Source organism: Eleutherodactylus coqui, chromosome 5 (genome assembly GCF_035609145.1).
Source record: "Eleutherodactylus coqui strain aEleCoq1 chromosome 5, aEleCoq1.hap1, whole genome shotgun sequence".
Lineage (NCBI taxonomy): Eukaryota > Metazoa > Chordata > Amphibia > Anura > Eleutherodactylidae > Eleutherodactylus > Eleutherodactylus coqui.
The window spans coordinates 98126653-98147169 of record NC_089841.1 but is presented as its reverse complement, the minus strand read 5'-3'; the positions used below and the strand labels follow the sequence as shown (position 1 = coordinate 98147169).

Sequence of the window (20517 nt, the reverse complement as noted above, 5' to 3'; positions counted from 1 at the left end):
AGGCTGTTCCCTGGATCAACCCCTAATAGTTCCTACCTGCCTGTATACACGGATTGACAATTAACCTAAGACTTGTATCCTATAATGTCCTTCCTCTCCAGAAAGACTCTCCTCTCCACAAACTAAAGAATGATTGACAAAGATGTCGATTTGTGTTTTGGAATGACCAATAGGGTCCTAACCTTAACCCTATCAAGATGCTGTGTGGTATGACTTGATGAGGGCTTGCACACAAGGCATCCCAGAAATATTGTTGAACTGAAACACATTTGCAGGGAGGAATGGTTCAAAATTCCTCCCCAGTGTTGTATAAATCCTATTTACAGTTACAGGAAATGTTTCGTGGAGGTGATTGCTGCTAAAGGGGATCAACAGGTTATTAAACTCACAAGTTAATTTACTTTTTCTCCCTGCGCTATGAAAGTTAATTCAATATGCTCAATAAAAGAAATGAATGGTACAACAGCTAGTGTGTTATTAATTTAGTTAGATTGTGTTTGTCTATAATTGTGACTTAGATAACAATCAGACCACATTTTATTAATAATAAATGCACAAATGGAGGCAATTCCAAAGAGTTCACTGAGGCCCAATGCTCATGGATGGATTATCGCTGCAGAATTCACGGCCAGACGGCTGCCGCATACTCTGCAGCAATGTCCATCCATAGACATGCCATGTTACAAGATTCTCTCCCGCGAGCAGAAATCCACTGCGATTTTCCGCTCACGGGGAAGAAATCGCAGCATGCTCAATTTTTTGCGGAAATTTGCACAGACAGCTTTTGTTGCAGTCAATGGAAGCTGTCCGATCCGTGGCGATTCCAAAATGCCAATTTTGAAATCGCAGCAAATTCATAAAAAAGTAACATTTTTGTAGCAAAAATTAATATAATACCCTGTCTTATTTTGGGAGAAGCAGGGTAATGTCATAAAAAGACTTTTGTGAGGGTGAGCAAATCTTAAAGGGGTTGTACTAGAATTGACTTCTACACTTCTATCACCTACCAACAGGATCCCAAGAATGTACTCGGCCATCTCTGTCAGTCCCATTAAAATGAATGGAGTGTCACTTGCCTTGCAGCTCTATTCAAGCTCCTACTCACTGTGGTTGGGGGAATACAGTGAGGAGAAGAGGGGTACACAGCACCCCCATTTTCAGAATCTGTGAGGGTCTCAGTGGCGAGACCCAAACTGATCAGACTTATCACTTCTCCACAGAGTAAAGGCCCATTTACAAGGAGCGATGATCGCTCAAATGACAATTTGAGTAACAACTTTGAGCGATCATTTTGCATAAACTATTAAGCAGCTACTCAGCTACTTAAGAGCAATTAAGTGTGCAAATGAAGCCTTCCCTGAATGCAGTTATTAGCCCGAGGGCTCTTATTAGCTTTCAGTTCCTTGGTTCTCCAGAGGGAAACAATGCTATCAGCACTACCCGAGAAGACCTACTGATAAAGCTGTAGGTCGATTTTTAGGTTGGACTGAATTTAACGATCAGCTAGCAGTGCACGAAAAGTGTACGATGGCCGCTCATTTAGACGCAACGATTATCGCTCAAGCGATCGCTTTTTAGCGATTTTTGAGCGATCATCGCTCTGTGTAAATGGGCCTTTAGTGGTAAAAGTTGATTGTGGGAATATGACTCAAGTGTAGCCACTATGAATATGACAGAAGTGATTTATAATTCCCTATATATGGTACACGTTATACATTCCAATGATAAATAGTAGAAAAAAACAAAACCAAAAAAAAAAAAAAAAAACTTACCTTGGCGTACAAATGTTTGGCTTGTATCGAGTAATATATCGCAGCCCTCCACAATCATTCTTTCAATAGACAGGTTTTTCCGGATGTTTTCTGTGTCGCTGACTTCATCATGCATAACCCTGTATAACACGACATATAATAAATGATTTATTTGTTGATTTACATACATTGCTGAATAGCACTAAAAAAGGTGAACATGCTCAATTACAGGTCCTCTCTTCCTCCAACATGCTTTACTCATTTACATGTCTGCTCTTTGTGAGCTTAGAGGTCCAGTGGGCCCACCAGGACTACATATAAGAGGTAGCTGTCAATTACTGCAGTATTACTGTTGTAAAAACAGTCCGACAAATGTCCCCCAAAGTGTAAGAACAGATTCCAATAAATTTAGATTTTTTTTTTATGTAAACGTAAATAGAAAATCAGTTAAGACATACCATAGTATAACCTTTATTTAATAACACAAATCTCATACAGACTTGCAGTTAAAAAGACTTTCATGTCCCTAAACTTACTGCCAGCAGATGGCTCTGTTATATACTGCCAAATTACTAAGGTTACACATAAGCTGTGACAACTACATATGTGGGTTCTAAAAGTAGCACAGCACGGGTTTTGGAAATTGTCCAAATGCTGATCTGATTCATGCTTTTCAACAAAAATCGGCATTCATCAAGTAAACCTGAAGATACTGTAGTATAATGAGAATTTTAAAAGATGCACAAGAGTAAGTACAAATTTAGGGAGGTATCTGTATGGAATACTGGTGTGAAAGTTGAAGGATATATTATAGAAAGGTTTGGCTGCAATTGTGGCTGATACAGGTTACACAAAAGGGCTTTAACTTTCTTCAACTTGTTTTATTGAGGAATAAAATAACATAGTAAATCGTATTACTCAGTGACAAAGCTGAATGTGACATGGTTCAAGTATATGAATAGATTACAAATCCATAAGACAGTGTACACATATAACATATTTGAAAAGGTGTTGCGTTGAGTTCAGGATATACTCGTCAAACCTGTGTAAAGACTATATGGTACCTAGAAGGGTTGAAGACCTTGGTATGCCAACCAATTGCTGAAATGCGCTTTGTGTGTGGGTTGTGGTTGGTGAGCCACACCGAATTCCCCAGATTTCGTAAAATTTATCTGGGCACTTTCTGTTTTTATATATACTATCTCTAGAGATGAGCGAGCGTACTCGCTAAGGCAAACTACTCGAGCGAGTAATTTGCCTTAGCGAGTACGCTCGCTCATCTCTAACTATCTCTTCACATGGGAGAATAGAATTGCTAGATGACACCATTGGGGGAGTGTTGGGGGTTAACTATCCATCCAGTACAGTGTCACCGCCTTAAACAAAGCCCATTGTAAAGTAATTCGAAGTGTAAATAAACCCCCCTGATAGTTCAGCACGCTGTAATAGCATGTCACGTCCAGGGTGCTTTTACACGGAACGATTATCATTAAAAGAAAATCAATTAAACGAGCGAAAGTGAAGATAATTGTTTGGTCTAAATGCGAACCAACGACGAACGATATTCCTTCACTTTTCGTTCGCCACTCATTTTATGCGGGCATAAAAATCATTGTTGGCTCATTCACTTATTGTACAGTTTAAACAGCAATCGTTCAGTCCTTCTCATTCAGCAAGTGTGAAAGACTGAACGATTCTCATTTTAACGAGCCAATGATGCATGAACCTGTCTAAACAGGCTGCACAAGAGCGAAGCTAGCGGTGACGTCACTCGCTCGTTCAAACGATAATCGGCTTTTCTGAAAGGACCCTAAGAGTCAAGCTAAAGAAAAACCCATCTGTACATTATATACATTGCTTTTCTAATAAGGGTGCTTTCACATCTACGGTGGGGATTCAGTTTCCAGTAAGAATTCCCTAGCTGGGGAAAGGGAATGCCCTGGCTGAACACATCCATCTTATGACAGAACAGAACCGCCCTAATGGGACCCCACTTACTATATTTTAGGTCCGTTCCCTTTCCGCTCAGCTGCCCGCCATTTACCGCAAGAAAAAGCGCCATTTCTTCCGTTTTGTGCCAGACAAGGGATGGAACCTCTGAACGGAGGTTCCAACGCAAATATGAAGGTAGCCTAAATGTTCTATATAGTAAATGTTTTGTCTTCACAGTGATGTCCCTTTAAGTATCTTCTCCGAGATAACATATTACACAATAGCATCTATATTTGTTTGATGAATGAATTATTCTTGAGCCAGTGCAGCAGCCAATGACCCAGGCAAATAATCTTTTAATCTGATCTAGATCAGAAACATGCTTTCTATTCATTTTAAAACTCCCCACGTGACTGACCTAAGTAGGGATGGGGGAGAATACAAATCCAGAGCTTTCTACACAAGGAAATGTGTACAGGAGACATCCATAGAAGCAAGCATTTAGGTCGGCTCTTAATGTAGCGGATGTGTAAACTGTTTCTTTTTACTAACATGCTGGAAATGCAGATTATTAAATGTATTGATTTATTCAACCTCCAGCCCAGCGCACCATCTACTACGGAGCCAGGGCCATCAAATACATTGCTATAAACATATGAGCAAAATATGTGACGGCCAAGTTTACATACAGCCATTAGTTGTTTTTCTATTTTCAGCATGTTGTTGGCACTAATTGGATCCGTATTTCTGAATGTATTCTTACCTTTCCTCTTGATTAGCGATATTTCACGATGGGTGTTGGGAGATTAGCTTTAATAAACAAATTCTGGTTTGGTTTAACTTAGGGCCCTTTTAGATTGGATGGCCTGCCGGGCGCTGATGCCCGACAGGTCGTCCCAGCAATGACTGTTCCTCTGCTTTTACACAGGAATGATCAGGAATGGAGGAGGAGCGTCCATAGATGATGGCCTGCCTCTTAACATGGGCCAACGGTTTAGTTTTTACGCATACATAAACTAAACAAAAGGATAAGCAAAGGAATTATCGCTAGTCGTTCAATCGGAGAATGCATTTGCACTGTACAATAATTGTTCGGATTCCCGCGACCCAGAGAGAATCTTAACGATTACGGCCCGTGTAAAAGGGTCTTAATGAAAATTTCTATTTTCAAAGCTCACCTTGTGACACTCATCTCAGGATGTCTCCAGCCAAGAGGAAAGGTAAGGAAGGACACATATGTAGTTTGCCAGAGAACCATATATAACATACTGGGATATCATAGCACACTTTCAATGTAGCAAAGTCTGTGAATTGGTACGGCTCTGCACTGCAATGTCTACAAGTACTTCTCTCCACAGTGCATGTGTGACAAGTACGCGCTAATTACATAACACTACTAAGAACTATTAATATTATATGATGATCCGCAAACAAACTACAAGCATAAACAACCAGTAAGCACCAATTAGCCTCAAGCTGAACACTGCATAACTCCTGCAGGAAACTGAAACATTCATACAACTGTTCTCCTGAGACAACTGAGAGCACAAAGTTCTTAAACCTACAAAGGAGAACTTGGAGCGATCTATTTACTTGGGTGCATGGCAGTATATAAATTTGTGCATTGGCACATGCACCAAAATGTGTCAGAAGCCAGTCTTACTTGGTTATTGAGACAAACTATGCCAAAATCTGAGCTTGTTAAATGTGTCAAAGGCCAGATTCAGACAAGTGCATTACAAGCGGGTCTAGTAACTTGAACTCAGATGGGATCTATGAGGCTATGCGTTTGGGACAGTAGATCTGCTGTGGGGGATGGGACATTTTACTCACTTTAAGCTGGCTTAGGTCCGTCTGCACATGGGCGGATTTGCATTGCAGAATCCGGAGCGGGCATCTGCAACAAAAAACGCCTATAGCATGCAATGAAAAAACGCATTTTCCTGTCCTAGAGCGGAAATCAACTGCAATTTTCTGCTCACGGAGGAAAAGAATCGCAGCATGCTCTATTTTGGTGCGAATTTCACACAGACAGCTTTCATTGAAGTCAATGGAAGCTGTCCGACTCGCGGCTCTTCTGCAATGACATTGCGGAAAGGTCACGGATTCCACGTCATCGCCTAAAGACAAGGGGGGGAAAGCAGCGATTTGAAAAAACCAAAACAAAACTCTACTGCACATGTCCGACGGCGTGCTGTGTGGACCATCAGCAGTACAGTAAAGAAGAAGAAATGTCAGGTATGCGTGGATGCCGGCTGGGCACAGCGCCGGATTGCACTGCGGGCTCCCGCATGCAGAATCCGACCCAGCCATGTGCAGCCATAATGTTAGACTTTGCTTAACCACATCCACAGTTGATGTCTAGAAACCATTGTCAAACAGGTCACTAAATGAAGTTGTTTTTTTTGCCCGACTTGTGACCTGTGACCAAAAATCCATCACTCTTGGTTGGAATTTTTGTGACAGATGTGACATTATTAGAATCAGCAAAAATTCTCTCCATGTGTTGTAATTTCCTGTCCACTAGTTTGTTGTTAGAGGAGAAGTTATTCAACTGTCCAATGGCTGATCCATTAGAGTGGGTCACATAACTACACTGCTGCAGCCCAGGCTCATTTGGAGAGGAGCTCCTGATTGGCTAGCCTCCGCTTACATATTACTAGCTTCTACAGTGTGAGTCACTAGTTATAGCAAAAGCCATTTAATGTTTCAATCCAGTATTCTTTTTTAGCTTCTAGTATCTTGTAATAGTCTTGATTGCTCTTGTCAGTGTAGTCTTGTTCCTATAGTTATGTCTTGTTCAGTCTTGGCTTCCTAGCCTTGTGGTTCTTATCTGCTCATTCTCAGCTTGTATCTGCCTAGTCTTCATTCATCATTGGCTTTGCTCAGTTTGGTTTTCCTGTCTCTAGATATTGATGGCCTCTCATTTGTCAGGGTCAGTGTTTCAGACAGGATTTCCATTAGGGTTATATCTTTACAGATACTCAGGGACAGTGGTGTCTGATGTCAGTGGTCAGCTTAGTAGATAGATTAAAGGGGTTTTCCAGTGAAATACTATTAATGATCTATCATTATGATAGGTCATCAATAGTTGTTCGGCTGGGGTCTGCTGCTCGGGACCCCGACTGCGCTGACCTCTGTGTAGTGGCCAGCGCTTGTAACTGCAGGGACAGCTTTAATTTATTTAAATGGGAACGATGCCTGCAGTTACAAGTGCCGGCCACTATACAAAGGTCAGCGCGGAGGCTTCCACTCCGACCTCTGTGCATTTGGAGCAGAAGTCTCTGCGCCAACCTCCCAAGCAGTGGTCGGTGCTTGTAAGAACAAGCACGGCTTTTACTGAAGTCAATAAGAGCCGTGCCTACAGTTACAAGCACCGACCACTGCACAGAGTTCGGCGCGGAAGCTACAGCTCCAACCTCTGTGTTATTGTGGCGCTGACAACACGCGCCTGTTCAGCTGATCAGTCGGGGTCCCGAGTGGCGTGCCCTCGCCGATCAACTATTGATGACCTATGATGATAGATCATCAATAGTATTTCACTGGAAAACCCCTTTAAGGTAAAACATGCTTGTTAAACTGTTCTGCTGTACTGGAACTCCTGGGGATATCTGAGTACCGGGAGGCAAAGTTAGTACCCAAGAAAGTTGACCGTTATAGGTGAAGTGCATTTCTTTTTTCATATTTACAGCCAGCGTTGGTACATCATTGTATGACCCAAGTTGCCATGTAGCATAAATCTGCCCAGTGTTTCTAACAAATGCTATGACTGCTGCTTCCTGGATAGAAAGATAAATCTTGAGCTTCCTGCCATACTTAGATTTACCAATTTCTAGGAAAATTTCCTAAAATGTCATAAACTGGTAAAGGGAACCCATCACATTGAGCATGCAGTCCAATCTGCAGGCAGCATGCAAAAGCAGAAGAAGCAGGGCAGATGGAGTTGATTTGGTACAGGTGTTTACGAGTTGTTCGCACTGAAAATTTTATGAAGTAATGGTTACTTCAGAGGAACCGAGGAATAAAATATGTATACATATAGAGGAGCATTAGATTCACCTCAGACTGCATGTACCGATGTCCCTCTGCAAAATGTACCACCTCTCCCACTCTCCTCACGTTTTACCCTTAAAAGGTAACGCCCCTTTTTATTCAAATTTACCCCCAGACTGGAGCCTGCAGAAAATAACTCCTGTATCGTGGATTTTCACACAGATTTTCACGCTTAGAGTTGAATATTAAAGTTGCAATCCTTTTAATTATCCTTTTTAGAACGTAAAGAATGGTTGTGGCAAATTTACCATTTGTGCGGTACAGATGTGTGTTATTAGTTACATTACATAGAGGGTCACTTATTTCCGCGCTTAGAATTGAATAATCGAGTTGTGACCCCTTTACATTTCCTGTTTAGGACCTAGACAATGCTTCTGCCAAATTTAATGTTTGTATGACACCGGGAAGTTAGAGAATTAGGGTGCGAGTCAGTCAGTAAGTGAGGGCTTTCACCTTGTTATACTTATTTACTTCTATACAACTTGTACTTCATTAGTTTTAATTCCTGCTGACTGTAGACCTGGGAGTCCAAGGAGCAGTCTTATCAAAGAATGATAGTCTCCCTTGTATAAGAATGCATACAGAGATAGCTGCTAATCACTGTTAAGACCGCCCACTAGACTCTTAGATGCAGAATAAGCCGGAATTAAAATGAAAAAAAGTTACAAGCTATACTGATCTTTTCTTACCAAATTGCTCGGCTTCTTTTGCTCTATAACATGTTGCCCACAGATTGCACTGCATACAACGTTACGGTTACCCTGAGGAAGTGGTTACATGGGAAAATTAAATGTCCGCCACCATCCTACATCCTATGGATGTAGAGAACATCAATCTACAGTGTTTACATAGTCCATACATGACAACAGGAGGCCTTCAATCACAGAGATGGAACAAGGTATATATTTACATACTTGCATATGTCAAAACTTAAGAGACGGTGTCTCCATCTTTTCACAGCCCCCTCCAACAACCCAAACCAGGATACAAATTGGATTGGAAAGGGTTAAATGGTCAACCCCTTTAACCTGCAAATAAAGCCTGGTGTAATCACAGCCCTGGTGGCTTACCTTGAAAGTTCCTCCAGTTTAGATTGAGCAAATTCTAAGCTTTTCCTTTCCACGTGTTCATGAGGTGTATGGGCCAGAAGCTCATGGAGAGTTATAATGTACCGAGGTATCTACATAAAGAAAAGATACATTTGTAAGCAATACTGTATGATATCTGTACGTGCGGTCACATATTAGATTTCAAATAAAAATTGTACATTTTACAAATTTCATAGAGTGAAATATCAAAAGAACTCGAAAAATTTAAATTTTACATTTTAAGATGCTCACCATGACTGTGTTATGGACGTAAACAAATCTTTTTCAGTTATTTAAGTTATTTATTGTGACAAAAATGTTTTTCACTTTAAAAAGTTAAAAATAAATATCAATAGAAGTGGAGGAATTTTATATTATAATATATATCAATTAATAAAGAATACATTTGTTTAAGCCCTTTTTTATGTGCGTTACATTACAAGGTTTGCGCCTACAGTCCATCATTTTCTCATTTTTACAATTAAGCATTTATGTACACAATGACCACTACAGTAGTCAGGTCAACAATGAACTACATGTGACCGCTGCAGCTTCTGGGACTGGAGCAGTGGGAACTGGAGAATCAGGACACTTAAAAGATAAGTTGTATTTTTTCTTGAAAACTTACCTTGTGAAATGTAAAAAAAAAAATATTTAAAAAATCTCAAAACAACCCCTTTAACTTCACTACTGCTGAAATGAAACATGACAGAGTCACTGAAATCATTGGCCTGTCCACGTAATACATGGACGTGTCGGGTCTCACATAACAAGAGATGTGCATTGTATCAGCTCTCTGTTCTGTCTGATAGATGAGGGACATGACTGGGAAACCACCCATATTAACTCGGAACCCTCTTATAGGGTATCTGGAAATAGTTTTCCTAAACTAGACAATCACTTTGATGTGTATGGTGACGTATAGACATATGACTTTCAGCTGTATCTGAATTAGTTGGCATAACCTGTCCGGGCTCAGTAAGGGCAGAGAGTAATGCTTTGAGTGGATATTTGTTCATCCAGTCAGCATAAGTAGTTAATAATGGTAGGAAACAAATACTTCCCCATCTCTGTAGCTGTCTATGGATTAGAAAATTCTGTATTGTTTGACACAATAGGCCTTATAGATGCTACAACCATGGTAACATAGGCTATTTGTCTGCAGATCAACCAATAATTATCCACGGTCAGGTCAATCCTCATTGTTTGAAAGAAGTGGATTTATCTGTTCAGCATGACAAATTGCGCTATCAAACAATTAACATGTAGCCAAAAATTGGATTTCAAGGACTCCCAGTTGCCAAGTGAAATCGGAAATAATATACTTTAATCATCAAAAAGAGGCACATAAAAAAAGAAAATAAAGCACTTGCTTGAACATGAAGCTGTTTGAAATCAAAGAAAATGTGATGGAATGTATGCATTTGTAGCATTGTGTTGGCATATGTCGTATTTTAAATCTGCGTTCCATATTCCACTGATTGCAGTCAGTCATGTCACTGCCATTACCTGGAACATTGGGTATGTCAGGAATGTCTCCAGCATCCTCCCTTCACATGCTGGGTTAGCTTCGTATTGCTTGAGGAGCTTGTCAAAGTCTCGGTTTTGCTTACAGTTTGCCAGCACTTGGAGACTGTACTGATGATTCCGTACAAATTCTTGGTAGATGTTCAGCATAGGCAGGAGAATATCAAACAAATCAGCTGGACAAGAAAAGAAGAAAGGTCTGAGTAATGGTTCAGGTAGTTGTAAGATAAATTACTTGCCATAAGATGAATGGAAGCACACATGCTATAGTCTCAAAAATTAACTACAATTAGAGATGAGCGAGCATACTCACTAAGGACAATTACTCCAGCGAGTATTGTCCTTAGTAAGTACCTGCCCACTCGGAAGAAAAGATTTGTGTGCCAGCGGGGGGCGGGGAGCGGCAGGGGAGAGCAGGGGGGAATGGAGGGGAGATCTCTCTCCCTCTCTCCCCCCCCACTCCCACCTGCTCACTCCCGCAACTCACCGCTCACCCGCGCCAGCAGCCGAACCTTTTCTTCCGAGCGGGCAGGTACTCACTAAGGACAATACTCGCTCGAGTAATGTCCTTAGTGAGTATGCTCGCTCATCTCTAACTACAATGTGAAAAACTCATCTGTAAAGAAAATGGAGTACATTTACCAAGATCAGTGGGGCAGTGCCCACGGAAGATGATGCTCCAAATGTGGCACAAACGTCTTAATACATGTGGTGCATCTGGGGTCATTTGTGTATCTAAAAACTAAACTTCACCAAGTCATGGCGCCGATGGCGCTGACAGGGATAGGGTGCATGGAATGGTCTGGTGTGACATCATGGCATCAGCACCACACACATGTGCTTGTTGGCGAATGCATAGTGGCATTCAGTGCTGAACGCTGAGGGAGGCACATTTTCCTTCCGTTTTCGAACTGATAGACTGACAGAGTATTTATTCTGCCTATTCTTTGCAGAGGATGTTGGTAATACATTTGTATACTGGTCAGACGTAGTGATTAGGGGTGTTTGCCTTTGTACTTCTGAGTGCTTCTATCAGTGCCTTTATTTTACAGACTTTGGACGATGAGTATTAGGACTTCTTGTTGCTCCCGAACTCTAACTTAGCCTGGTTCATTGGTCTTTTCTGTCCCGTCCTGTTCTCACATATTCCATTTCCTTCACTTTACACCTAGAGACATATAAGGAATCTAGTGAGGTTCCAAAAGTGGGGTTGCCCTTTTCAGGGCGGGTGTTCCACTTAGTTGGCAGGTTTAGTCGATGTAGATCCGGAAAAGATCTTAGGCCTCACCTCGGTTTCTACCACCGTCAATTGTATTGCCTTGGACATCTGACAACCCTGTAATCCTTTGTGTTCTAAACATCATTCAGTCTGTTCTTGTGCCCTTTTCCAGAACCTGTTGGTTAGTTTCCTCGGCAAGCCTGGACTGACATTGCATTGGATTTCTGCTATAATTTGCAGTACTTTCTGGCGTAAATTATAGTAAAATCTATTGGGCCACAAGGCTGGCTTAGTAAGGCTAAAATGTCTATAAATTTTGTGCATATACGAAATACAACTAAAAGTGAGAACATGGCCATCATACATGTCGCTTAATAATTATATCACTGGACCAAGAAGAAAAATATATATATTTGGCACCATCTATCAGAAGGACTTTGTAGCTTTATTCAAAGGTATATCCAGACAGTGCAGTTGAGGTGTAAAACTGCATAAAAAAAAAACCACACACACACACACATTAAAAAAAGCATATGGTTTTAGAACAATTTTTTGCTGTATTCAAAGTAGGGGAACAAACACTATCCCATTCCTATAATGTGCAGGAATGAATATACATTTGTATGGGAAGAATATACACAAAATCTGCAGCTTTCTAGCATATAATAGATTTTATGTCGGGGACTGTGTTAGGTTAGGTTTACACTACATGTTTGTATTCTGTTGCAAGACTCTTGGGCAGATTTACTAAACCTGTTTAACCCTTTCCAATCCACTTTGTATCCTGGTTTTCCTAGGGGGCTTACTCTTTTTCTGCCGTTATAGAATGGCGCTATCTGCTGGCTAAAGGCAGTACTGCATGAGGTGACACGTTGGATAGGCTCCGACTGCAGAGAGGCTGGCAATATACAGTAAGAGAACCCAAACGGATGTCTTCCAACATCGGAGCTGTACAGCCTTAAATCATAATGTCTTCAGAGGTCAGACAGTGGATTGGAAAGGGTTAAAAGTTACCCAGTACAAAGTTAGATAAGGCTGTCTAAAATGCACAACATTTATCACAATGGCTCATGCTGGAAGAGAACTTTGACACTTTTTTCTAACTTTACACCATCTATTGATGAGCTTAGTTTTCTTGTTGCATTTAAGTCACACCCCATTTTTTCATGAATTTAGTTATATCTTAATATATTTATACCTATATTGGCTTTACTTGTTTATTAGTCCCTTTTAACATATAACAAAAGATAGCTTTGCTTACTTTTTTTATTTTAGAACAAATGCGAGATAGTATTATCCGATTAGGTTTTAAATATTAAGTGGGGAAAATAGCATCGCCTTAATAAAAGTGGATTAGCAAAGCTATAATTATAAAATTAATAGCCAAGTGTCTTGGTGAAATGGAAACTGCATCACTTGAGAAAACATCAAACTGCTACTTGAAGAATTAATTTCCTCTAATACTTCATTTTCAGCAACAGTTTGGTCATTAAGAGAAGAATCAGTGATATATAATTCAGTGGCAAAAATTACCGGTAGGCAATCTCAGCCAGCACAAGACATATTTTAAAATGAAGCAAGAATCTTTAAGTGTACCAGAGTTTTGAACAAGTTTTCGACACTAACAGGCTCTCCTTACCCTCTCATTTACCGCTGTTTGAATCCTGTTTCATGTTTCTAGAATTTTGATTTTCAGGTGGTCTTCCTCATTTTCTGCTGCCCAGTATTTAAAGGTGTTATACTTCCTTTCCCTTACTGTCCACATTACATTGCTCTGGTCCAATTAGCAGAGAGGCAGTATTGTAGGAGTCAGGCATGCTGAGACATTCTGGCCAAAACTAATGTGCACACACAGGTTGTAACAGCAGGAGACGTAAATAATGTGGAGATTGCAAACACAGTGTCTGCAGATCTGTCAGCCTGTGAGTGCACGTGGGTAGCCTATGAAAATAGCCCCACCCCTGCAGCTAAGAAAACATCCCCATTATCCCAGTAACTACAGAAGCTCAAAACCTAACAACAGGTAGTGGACTACAAAGCAGCTGGAAGGGAGACACTTTGTGGCAGCCACTTCAGCCTTGCTTTAACAAGAGAAAATGAAAAAAGTATACTACAAGATTGATGACACACACACACAGGCTATTAGATGAGCATAAGTTGTCTGAAAAGGCTGTGCCCCTTTAAGACAATTGTGCACATGTCCCATAAATCTACATAGTAGCCATTCAACTTGTATTATCTAATTTACATATTAACAGGATTGCATAACACATTTCACATACCTAAAATTAAAGTAGGCCAATTAGTAATTCTTGCTTTCAGACCCTGGTGAAAGATTTCATGGAGAAACATGATGGTTTCACTGCAGGAGACAAATAAAAGAATATATGATATGATTTCTATATGCCTCTTAGTCATTACATCAAATGCTACCGGTGAAGCAGTCCCATCTTTACAGCAATTTCTAGTTACTTGTTATTAAATAGATAAATAATACTGGAATAAGGAAAATAAGGAATGATAAAACATGTAAATTATTCATTAATGAAAAATGAAGAACCGAAGGTGAAATTATAGGTCGTCAGCGAGAAAGGTCAGGAATAATCAGCCTCCATGCAATAAATAAGGCACAGCTGGTGACTTATACGATTGTGAGATTAACAATGATTTCTGCATAGGGAGGACAGAGCCAACTATGTATAGAAGAGCATTAGACACAAAGTACATCGAAGATCATTGCACATTATTTTAGTTATTTTTTTCTTAAACACTTATACCCAGTCAGCAAAAATCTTGGGGTCCTGAAGTTGGTGACAGTCACGCACCAGTGCTATCATGCTTTATTTTGCCTATATATAATATAGCAGCAAAGCAAAAACGCAAAAAATATACCTCTTGTACGATCTCCCCCCCCTACAACAATAACTAAAACGGAAATACTCAAAATATCAAGTGGTTATTAGAGATGAGCGAGCATACTCGTCCGAGCTTGATACTCGTTCGAGTATTAGGGTGTTCGAGATGCTCGTTACTCGTGACGAGTACCACGCGATGTTCGAGTCACTTTCATTTTGTTCCCTGAGAAATTTGCGCGCTTTTCTGGCCAATAGAAAGACAGGGAAGGCATTACAACTTCCCTCTGCGACGTTCAAGCCCTATACCACCCCCCTGCAGTGAGTGGCTGGCGAGATTAGGTGTCACCCGAGTATTAAAATCTGCCCCTCCCGCGGCTCGCCACAGATGCATTCTGACATAGTTCAGGGAAAGTGCTGCTGATGCCGGAGCTGCTATAGGGAGAGCGTTAGGAGTGATTTTAGGCTTCAAGAACCCCAACGGTCCTTCTTAGGCCATAGAAATCGCAGATCGCACCTATCTGCGATCTGCGATTCCTGTTCTCTTCTCTATATGCGCTCAATGGGGCCGGCGGCAGCAGCGCCAACCCCATTGAGAACATATAGAAGACAAATCATTCTTCTCTGCCACAGCTGTAACAGCTGTGGCAGAGAAGAACGATGTTTGCCCATTGAATTCAATGGAGCCGGCAATACAGCCGGTTCCACTGAAAGCAATGGGCTGCCGGCGATCGCGGGATGAATTGTCGGGAAGGGCTTAAATATATAAGCCCTTCCCTGCAATTCATCCAGAAATGTGTTACAATAAAAATATATACCGTATATACCGGCGTATAAGGCGACGGGGCGTATAAGACGACCCCCCAACTGTCACAATGATGTCATTGAATGGCTGTGATTGGCTGAAGGCACGTGTGTTTTCTGGAGGCGGGGATTTCAAGCTCTGCGTCCAGAAAGCAATGCTCTGCCGGGGACCAGGAGGGAGCGACAGCCTGCAGCAGCACCGCAGAACGCCGGGGGAAGTGAGTAATGATTTTTATTCTTTGCTCCGCTGTATTCCCGGCGTATAAGGTGACAGTTGGGGGGTCGTCTTATACGCCGGTATATACGGTATATATTTTTATTTTTACACATTTCTGGATGAATTGCAGGGAAGGGCTTATATATTTAAGCCCTTCCCGACAATTCATCCAGCGCTGTCCAGCAGCCCATTGCTTTCAGTGGAACCTGCTGTATTGCCGGCTCCATTGAATTCAATGGGCTAACATCGTTCTTCTTTGCCACAGCTGTTACAGCTGTGGAAGAGGAGAACGATCTTTATGCTGACAGTGCGGGAGGGGGGGGGGGCGGGGCACTCTTGCCGCTATTGTGGCTTAATAGTGGGACCTGGGAACTTGAGATGCAGCCCAACATGTAGCCCCTCGCCTGCCCTATCCGTTTCTGTGTCGTTCCCATCACTTTCTTGAATTGCCCAGATTTTCACAAATGGAAACCTTAGCAAGCATCGGCGATATACAAAAATGCTCGGGTCGCCCATTGACTTCAATGGGGTTCGTTACTCGGAACGAACCCTCGAGCATCGCGAAAAGTTCGTCCCGACTAACGAGCACCCGAGCATTTTGGTGCTCGCTCATCTCTAGTGGTTGTATTATACAGAAATGATATCACGTGCTCTACATTAGCTCTACGTATTTCCCTTCTGCTACGATAGCACAGTCAGTAACAAGTCCTTTACACTGTATACTGCCTCTGTTCCTGTGATATAAGGCCCAATAATGACACTCCAATTTAAACTAAAAATTGTACCACTTTGAATGGAGAGGAGCCCAGATGGACAGAAGAACGGCTTAATTTGTCCAGAAATTTTGGACATTCACAAGTTAGGTGTTAGCAGAAAAGGCATGTTTTAAAGGAATGCCACATCAGAAAAATTACCTTTTGAACATATTTATTACACTGGTGCTGTTTTTAAGGGATACACATTGAATTTTTCCCCTCCACTTGAAGTTAAAGGGATTAGAGAACCCAAATTTGCTTTCTTAATTAAAACCGGATAAGGTTATATTTTCATTTTCTAACCGTTTTTATTTTGTGATTGTATCATTTTTTTTCCCGCTGTTGTCTATATAAGACTGTGGGGCAGCCATCTTTCCTGAGCTACATTTAACAGCACATAGAGATATACTTTACAGCAGCTTCATGGGCCATTCACACAATGGAGGGCCACTGACCCATTGACTTTTATGGAAGACTGTTCTAGACATGTTCTCTGACCTGTGCAGAGGTCGTATTGCAAGACGGGGAGTAATTAGTAAAGCTAATTACTTATCCTATGTTATCTACATACAGGTGCCTACTTTTTAGTCAAATCCTGCTTGTGATATTAATCTCACAAAAGCAGTGAGGAGATCATCTAATCACTCCTCTATGCTGTTAAATCCCGCAGGCGTTTACCATCTAAAGGTCTGCACAGAACACTTTTTTATGTCCCCCCCCCCCCCCCCCTTACACGATGCTTTAAATATTGAAATAAAAAACAAAAACTACACATAATTGGTGTTACAACATCCACAACAACCTTTAGGGCTCATGTCCACGGGCAAAATAAGAATTAAAATCCGCAGCGGATTTTAACTCTTCTCCTGCACGCGGATCCGCACCCCATAGGGATGCATTGACCACCCGCGGGGTAGATAAATACCCGCGGATGGTCAATAAAAGGGATTTTAAAAAAAATGGAGCATGAAAAAATCTGGACCATGCTCCATTTTCATGCGGGTCTCCCGCGGGGACGGCTCCCGCAGGCTTCTATTGAAGCCTATGGAAGCCGTCCGGATCCGCGGGACACACAAATCAGATTTTACTCACCCGCTCCGGTTCTTCTCTTCGCTGCGGCGCCATCTTCTCTCAGTCGCGGCCGGATCATTTTGCTTCGGCCCAGCGCATGCGCGGGGCACGTCACCGACGTCATCACGCACATCCGCCGAGCCGAAGAAAGAAGATCCGGCCGCGACGAGAGAAGATGACGCCGCAGCGAAGGAAGTATCCGGAGCGTGTGAGAGGTAAGTTAATTCTGATTTATTCCTATTTTCAGCGCTCATGTCCGCGGGGCAGGAGGGACCCGCTGCAGATTCTCCATGGAGAATCCGTAGCGGGCCTGATTTTCCCCGTGGACATGAGCCCTTAGGCCCAATGTCCATGCGGATTTGAATTGCGGAATCCGCACGGGGCACCCGCATGGACAATCCAAAGTTCAAGTTGCCCATAGGGGAACATGGGCGTCCACAGCTGAATTAAAACATGCAGATTTGCGGAAATCAAATCGCAGCTTGCTCCATTTCAGTGCGGCTCCCGCATTGGACGGCTGCCATTGAAGTCAATGAAAGCCGTCCGGTCCACAAGTGACAATGCGGACGAGACGCGGATTCTGCGGGAAAGCGCGAGTTTGAAAAAAAATAAATAAAAACGCTGCGCTTCTGCACACATCCGCAGTAAAGAAAAAGGAAGACCTGGACAGTTACGCATGGTCCTCGCCTGTGGACATGAGGCCTTACTATAAAATATTATATTATTCATCTAGCACTGTAAATTTTGCACCCCCCCCCCAAAAACGTTAAAATAGCAATTTCATTGGTGTATCACACTTCACCAAAGCAATAAAAAGTAATCAAAAAGTTTTCTATGCTACTCAAAAATGGTACCAATAAAAACTAGAAGTCATCCTATGAAAAAGCCTGCATACAGTCTTCAAACATAAATTTGGTGTGTCGTAATAGTAAAAACTCATAAAATAAAGTCAATCTATATCACATGGTGAACACCACAAAATTAGATCCCCCCTCAAAATAATGCTGAAATTGTTTTTACCACTGTCCTCCAGCAAAAAAAATTAAGAAAAGTTATTTCATACAATATCTGTACCTGAAATTGCTCCTCTATAAACGTACCTCAATGGGTTTGTTCACATAAGTGTATTTTGTGCATACATTAAATACATGAACCCACCAACCCCACCCAGTTTCCAAAAAAACACAGCATGCTTTATTTTCCTGCACACCACATACTGAACCAATGAACTTAATTACTCATTTCAGTTATTGGCAGCATGGTTGTATGTTTTTTTATGTGTGCAATTGTGCCAGATTTGCGCAGCCACAAATACAGCAAAACATGAACATGCAAATATGCAATGCACATTGCGCAGCATAAATGTGCTTATGCCCATCTGACACCAGCCGAAGGGTGCATTCAGACGACCGTATATCGGCTGGGTTTTCACGCTCGGCCGATATATGGCGTCCCTCTCTGTAGGAGGAGGAGGCTGGAAGAGTCGGGAGCAGTGCTCTGAGCTCCTAACCTCCTCTCCACCCCTCTGCACTATTTGCAATGAGAGGAGGCGGGCCAGGGGTGTGGCTAAGTTCTGGGAATTAGCTCCACCCCTGTCCTGCCTCTCCTCATTGAAAATAGTGCAGGGGGGTGGAGAGGAGGCAGAGAGGGGGGCGGGAGCTCAGAGCACTGCTCCCGGATCTTCCAGCCTCCTCCCCCTGCAGAGAGAGACGCCGTATATCGGCTGGGCGTGAAAACCCAGCCGATATATGGTCGTCTGAATGCACCCTAAGGGGTCAAAATTCACCAAAATTCGTAATCTACAATTTAAAAAAGTGACTTTTAGGAGTGTTTTTCCATTTTTATATGACTGTTAGGGCTCACACCCACTGGCGTTTTTTTTTTCTCTTGCGCTGCGAGAGTGAGTGAAAACACTCGCCGTGCAAGAAAAACGCTGTGATATTGCAGTGTCTTCAATGGGGCCAGCGGCTAGCCCCATTGAAAACATAGGGAGAATATCGCGGACATCTGCCGCAGCTGTCACAGATGAAGGAATCCTCAGCCACAGCTCTGACAGCTGTGGCAGAAGTCCAGCATGCAATCCCATTGCTGTCAATGCGGTCGGCACCGCTGCCGGCCACATTGAAAGCAATGGTTTTGTGGCAACCTCTGCAGCATGATTTTCGGGGAAGGGCTTGAGATATAAGCCCTTCCCTGAAAATCATCCCTAGATGGTTAAAACAAAAAAACAAACAAAAAAAAACTTTACTCACCTCTCTGCTGTGTCCTCCGTTTCGCTCTCCTGCACTACTGTCCAGCACTTTCAGCAGGCGGGGGTTTAAAAATCCCTGCCTCCTCAAAGGGCTGTGCTGATTGGCTGAGCGCTCAGCCAATTACAGCCAGCGCTTGGCTGAGCGCTCAGCCAATCAGCACAGCCCTTTCAGGAGGTGGGGATTTTTAAACCCCAGCCTGCTGAAAGTGCTGGACAGCAGTGCAGTGGAGCCAGCCGGAGGATGCGTCCAAGCGGCAGAGAGGTAAGTAAAGTTTTTTTGTTTTGTTTTTTTAAGCAGCTAGGGATGATTTTCAGGGAAGGGCTTGTATTTCAAGCCCTTCCCTGAAAATCATGCTGCAGGGGTTGCCACAAAACCACTGCTTTCAATGGGGCCGGCAGCAGCGCCGACCCCATTGAAAGCAATAGGATGGCATGATGGACTTCTGCCACAGCTGTGACAGAAATCTGTGGTATTCTCTTTATGTTTTCAATGGGACTAGCGCTGCTGCCGCTGGCCCCATTGCAAACACTGGCGATATCACAGCTTTTTTCTTGCGCTGCGAGGCGAGTGTTTTCACTCACTCTCACAGTGCAAGAGAAAAAAAAACGCCAGTGAGTGTGAGCCCTTATGGGATTAATTTGATGCTCTTTATGACATGACTCTACAGCTCACTTATGTTGTATTGAGTTTTCGAAATCCTGTTTTAGAAGACCTCATGATAGGAAAATACATTCATTTATTGCCAATCAAGTTACTTTTTTAAGACTCTGGATTGTTCCGGACTCTGTTCTGCTTGCCGGGGCAGCAGTGTTTAAAAGCAATGCAAATGAGAATAAAAACTGTCAAATATCATGTACCAAAATTGTTTCTACAACATAGATGTGCAACAAGGTTGTTCTTGGTATCACAGATATCCACTTGGCTCCTCTACCTGGCATAGCCTTACATTAAACCTTTGGAAGCAGCGCAGGGACGGAACTATAAAAGCCCTCTTTT

At 42.3% G+C, this 20517-nt stretch overlaps 1 protein-coding gene across 2 annotated transcripts in view; it reads right to left on the bottom strand.

The window, feature by feature from the left end:
- The window catches only part of RASGRF2 (Ras protein specific guanine nucleotide releasing factor 2), a 255357-nt gene that overhangs the window by 88344 nt on the left and 146496 nt on the right, over positions 1-20517 (bottom strand). For both annotated transcript variants that reach the window (XM_066602949.1, XM_066602950.1), the window contains 4 exons: positions 13853-13932; positions 10334-10527; positions 8807-8916; positions 1773-1891 (listed from right to left, as the gene is read on the bottom strand). In XM_066602949.1, the coding sequence (XP_066459046.1) occupies positions 1773-1891; positions 8807-8916; positions 10334-10527; positions 13853-13932 (503 nt within the window). The remainder of the gene's footprint in view (positions 1-1772; positions 1892-8806; positions 8917-10333; positions 10528-13852; positions 13933-20517) is intronic.